The sequence below is a fragment of the Limulus polyphemus genome, unplaced genomic scaffold (assembly GCF_000517525.1).
Source record: "Limulus polyphemus unplaced genomic scaffold, Limulus_polyphemus-2.1.2 Scaffold6786, whole genome shotgun sequence".
NCBI classification, from domain to species: Eukaryota; Metazoa; Arthropoda; class Merostomata; order Xiphosura; family Limulidae; genus Limulus; species Limulus polyphemus.
In genome coordinates, this window is record NW_013672396.1 from 9596 (window position 1) to 15469 (window position 5874).

Here is a 5874-nt window from a genome sequence, read left to right on the forward strand (position 1 = left end):
TCATTGCAATATCTACTCTAATTATTAATATCCATACTTTATATCAACCTAAAACCATTTTTATTTGTGTAATACATACTGTTACGCATGTGGCTTTGTTTGTATGCAAGAGATTCACTTAACGCCATGTCTGGACAAAGAGAAAACAACAGTTCTATAAATACACCAGGTGGCCCAAGACTCCATCTTTAATACATCGTACTTGGAAAGTTGTTATAACTATCATTATATTTTATGATAGTCATTGCTTTAAATCCTGAATAAACTTTTTGACTGAATAAAGCTGGCGGTCCTGTCAAGTAGGAGCATGGTGATTAAATCAACTATACAAATATATCATCATGGCCGGATCTACGTTTGTGAAGATAAAAAAAATAAGTGAAAAACAGTCCCCTTCTTATTAGGGCTTGAGCCAGGACTGCATTGAAAGAACGGCTAATTTAATTCTCATAACTAGAATTAATACATTTAGCTGTTTTCTGGTAAGTTTCTTAAATCGCATGCAGGTGTTTGCATGTATTTACTAGCATCCTGACAAACCAGATGAAAAAAGTTGTCAATGAAACTTACACTAATCCTCTAACATATTCAAAAATTACATGCTACAAAGACTATACTTGTTTGACCTTGTTTCTGTGCCTTCCCTCCTGGAGTGATACTATACTTATTTTGAAGAGTGGCACAAATACTTGTACAAATTAGTATAAGTTGTAGGTATGTTTCCTTTAGGTACGTTTAATTGGGTTGATTGTTATCGTAGGTAATCTAGAAAGTATAAATTAATACATTAGGACCACAGTTTGACTTAACATTGTGGTATTAACATTCTTCTGATTCTTGTCTTTGATTCACTTCAGCTTTAGTTTACTTTAAAACAACACTAGTATTCTTATATCAATACATTTGCCAAATGTAAGTTTCAAGCAGATGATTCTCTTCCCTGAATGTTACAGTATGTGTACACTTTCAGTAATCTTTACCAGTAAAGAAAAATATACAATTTTGTACATAAACGTAAATTACTTTACAGTAGAAACATGTATATTATTAAAGTTTTGCAAAATATTTCGTTGTAAACAATTTTGTTGTTGTGAATAATTTATATAACAAAACAAGGAAGGCTAATAATCACTAGTTTTTCATCAACTTGTTATTTGATTGTGGGAAGTATTAAATCTTATTGACGACTGTAACTAAAGGAATTTACAAGAATGTTTTTGGGCTTAAGATTCATAACGTCAAAATAACAAAGAAAATTATAAAGATGTTCATGACGTTATTCATTGTAAGATGTTTAATATTGGCTGCTAGCTTTTTAAGGATGTATTTGTTGGATGAAGACCTTCTAGCAAGGGTGTTGAAGGCTAGCCAATAATATATATTCAAACGTGAAAAATGTCTGACAGTTAATCATAAATGAATACATTTTCCAGTATAGATTCTAAACTTTTAAACAAAGTAATTACAGAGTGTTAGGCAGCAATGTATTATATTGTTTATTTTTCTCCCAAGTGATACAGTATACTTGCTAACAAGGATAATTTATTCAATACATTAATGTTCCAACATTTCAAATCTACACATACAATAAAAATGCAAGCTTTTAATAAAAAACATTTGATTATCACTATTAAACTAACAATTCAAAAATAATTCTAATTATAAATACTTTCCACAGTTCCATTTAAAACTGTTGGCAATCTGACTAAATTAATCTATATGCTACTTTTATGAACAGAACAGAAAGTTGAGACGGACCACTAAAACAACTTCAGATATGTTAAATATATATATATACAGATGATGAAGAAAGTATTCATTCTTTTAGCAATTAATCCTATAGCGTTTTCTCCTTATTATCGTTCTTAAGTTTAAAGCATTGTTAGAGTTCAAAAGCTAGTCTTAAAGTTGATATTACAGACATCAGTTTATTTACAAGGTTCTGGTATGATGAAGATTGACCATGTGGAAGATCATCATCAATACACCTAGTTAATCTCATGCTTAGTAATCTCACACGAATTCTAACTGATCCCTGGATATCGCTTGGCTTTTACTGCATGACTCATTACTGAAACAATGTCATTTATTCTTGTTTAATAAATATACATATTTAGTACTCAGTGGCATTAATTGTCACTCAAACAACGTTCTTTATGCTTGTTTAATAAATATACATATTTAGTACTCAGTGGCATTAATTGTCACTCAAACAACGTCCTTTATGCTTGTTTAATAAATATACATATTTAGTACTCAGTGGCATTAATTGTCACTCAAACAACGTTCTTTATGCTTGTTTAATAAATATACATATTTAGTATCGAAAATAAAGTCATAAGACCAAGACTAAGCACACCACCCTACTCTGGTGTCATAAAGAAATCTTTCAGCACAAGCTAAAAAAAAAATATTGGAGTATTTCAATAAATTTGGATAAATCCGGCTAAGGGTTCAAAATATCATGACACTACTGATACAGTGACTTCAAAATAGCATGACACTACTGATACAGTGAGACAAACATTGAAGATTATTAGAAACTCACGGTGACAGTCCACCTAATCTTTGGCATAGATGTCTCTCTGTCAGTGTTTTCTAAACTGTATGAATACTTTTATATAGGAATTTAGGTTGTATACGTCCATTTTTCAGTCTACCTATTGTCTAAGTCCAGTCTTTCTTGCACACACAACTCTCAGCATTCACTTGCCACTGGTGGCTAATTTTGGCCTCAAGTAAAATAACAAATAAAGCTACTTTCAAAGTCCAGTTCAGTGGATCGATTGTAAATGCTGATTTTGCTATCATCTACTGTTTTGGATTGCATAAGCATGTGACTTTTTCAGATTCATATTGGCTCTGGATAATAAAACCAGGAGGAATAATGGCAAGAGTAGAAATTACGGTATCTGTGGTTGTGAAATTCGTGGATCTAAGTAAAATTTGGAGGAAGTCATGTTAGAGGAACCAGATGGCAAAATATGGATGATGCTATAGAGCTGTCTACCACAGTTACTCTCCAATGATGGCTAAACATCCAATTAAAATATTCTAATTAACACATAGAGCTCTCTACCACAGTTACTCTCCAATGATGGCTAAACATCCAATTAAAATATTCTAATTAACACATAGAGCTCTCTACTACAGTTACTCCCCAATGATGGTCAAACATCCAATTAAAATCTTCTAATTAACACATAGAGCTCTCTACTACAGTTACTTCCCAATGATGGCCAAACACCCAAGTAAACATCTAATTAACACATAGAGCTCTCTACCACAGTTACTCCCCAAAGATGGTCAAACACCCAAGTAAACATCTAATTAAAAAATAGAGCTCTCTACCACAGTTACTCCCCAAAGATGGTCAAACACCCAAGTAAACATCTAATTAACACATAGGGCTCTCTACCACAGTTACTCTCCAATGATGGCTAAACATCCAATTAAAATCTTCTAATTAACACATAGAGCGCTCTACTACAGTTACTCTCCAATGATGGCCAAACATCCAAGTAAACATCTAATTAACACATAGAGCTCTCTACCACAGTTACTCTCCAATGATGGCTAAAGATCCAATTAAACATCTAATTAACACATAGAGCTCTCTACCACAGTTACTCCCCAATGATGGTCAAACACCCAAGTAAACATCTAATTAACACATAGAGCTCTCTACCACAGTTACTCCCGAATGGTGGCCAAACACCCAAGTAAACATCTAATTAATACATAGAGCTCTCTACCACAGTTACTCTCCAAAGATGGTCAAACACCCAAGTAAACATCTAATTAATACATAGAGCTCTCTACCACAGTTATTCCCGAATGGTGGCCAAACACCCAAGTAAACATCTAACTAGCATATAGAGCTTTCCACGACAGTTACTCTCCAATAATGACCAAACATCAAATTAAACACGTGCTGACACATAGAGCTGTCCATTTTCATGATAACAACCCCTTGAAAGAATACGTGTATAATGTTTACTTGACGTTACCGTGTTGGTTCATTAAAGAATGTGTAGAGAAAATGCCATTTCTATATACTTTAATTAAATCTTCGTCATTTTAAAATGTCACATTAGGTTATCGTCTTTAAAAGTTCTATAAAAGAATTTGAAAACTCATTCTGAGTTACTTGCGAGATGCAAGTTAAATTTATCAGTAGAAGAAATAATTAAAGCCATTTCTGAATCCATGAGGTTTACCAAGTCTGTTTAAAAACTACAACAATTGGAATAATTGTCTTGGCCTTTGGAAGGAGGTCACGGGTTCGAATCCTGTCACTGAATATGCTCGCCCTTTCGGTCGTATGGGCGTAATAATGTTACGGTCAATCCCACTATTCTTTGGTAAAAGATAAGGCCAAGAGTTGGCGGTGGGTAGTGTTCACTATCTGCCTTTCCTCTAATCCATCACTGCTAAATTAGGGACTGGTAGCGCAGATAGCACTCGTGTAGCTTTGCGTGAAATTCAAACCAAACCAAGTGTTTGGAAGGTGTTTTAATGGGACTTAAGGAAAACTGTGGGTGCGATCCATGCAATGACAATGACTGAAATATCGTTATGCCTGCATACAAGTGCCAAGCTAAATCATGGAATCTTAACAGCAAAATTAGTAAGGTGTTTTATATTATACTGTTTGTGATGTGTCACATTGTAAAACTATTGACAACTTTGTAAAACAAAATGTCAGATCTTCGTGGTTTGTATAGAGTTCTTCACTACAGTTTTTGTTAGAAAATTTCCATATTACTAAGCTAATATCTTCCGCGCCCTCTATTAAAAATCTACTTAAAATTATAACTTTCATCAAGTGAGTTTTGTTCTCTATTGTTTTTTTATACACTGCCAAGGAATTGCAAAGAAATGACGTCACACCACTTCCGTCACTAAGAAATGACGTCACACCACTTCCGTCACTGTCATGTATAATCTACATTACACAAAATTAACTTTTAACTCCTTTATTTTCTCCCGGAGAAACTTGGTCTGTGTTTTCGTTACGTCTAATACGCTGCCACATCTTTACGTACTAAGTACAGACATTATATTTAGTGCACTAAAATTAGTTCAACGTTTATATCCTCGTCATTCAGCAACCTTAATTTGGAATGATATCATTCATAGACTCTCTGTCTAAATAAAGAAGTTATCTCCTCGACGGTTTTGTTTTTGGTTTCAGGGACTTTTTTGTACGTAAATATCCAGAAGATAGCCAGCAGGACTGTAAATATTAAAAACGTATAATCCCCCAGGATGTTCTGTAAAACAAAATAATTATAAATAAGGTAATGTTTAAAGAAAAAAAACTTTCATTAAAACACACGATCACTAGCGGAAAAAAAAGAAAAAAAGATAAAAACCTGATTGCGAAATTTATTTCAGAAAATTAAAAAAGCTAATAACCAATATATTTGAATCAAAATAGGAAAATTGGTAAGAATTTTTCACGTACCAATCCATAACGTAATGATAAGATTTGTGAGTTAAAAGTTCCTTCAGTATAATAAGGAAGCAACAATTTACAGTAAGACTTTGATTCAAAAATTATTATTAAAAGTTTCTTTCCGCACTTTTGATAAGTATGACTATTTTAGTTGTAGGTTTGTTTCACCGCTATATCATCAGTTTTATACTCTGGCTCGTAGGTTGGTTTAGCCGCTCGGAGGGGGCGGGGGTAAAATCGGTACCTTATAACGAAAACCTTTGGGAATATTATTTTTGCCAATACTATGTTATATATATATCATTGGTACTCAGTACTGAACACAGTAATTTATAAAAAAACAACAAATAAATCACATTATTGTTACAAAATTTGTAGACACTGATGTAAGTTACTACATTCGCTTATAATTT

At 33.1% G+C, this 5874-nt stretch overlaps 1 protein-coding gene across 1 annotated transcript in view; it reads right to left on the reverse strand.

Moving 5' to 3' along the window:
* Window positions 1–4378: 4378 nt before the first annotated feature.
* LOC106474070 (solute carrier family 2, facilitated glucose transporter member 1-like) overlaps window positions 4379–5874 on the reverse strand; it is a gene marked incomplete at its 5' end in the record, with an annotated part of 32944 nt that continues 31448 nt past the window's right edge. The window contains one exon of the mRNA XM_013934754.2: window positions 4379–5276. Within this exon, the coding sequence (XP_013790208.2) occupies window positions 5133–5276 (144 nt within the window). The remainder of the gene's footprint in view (window positions 5277–5874) is intronic.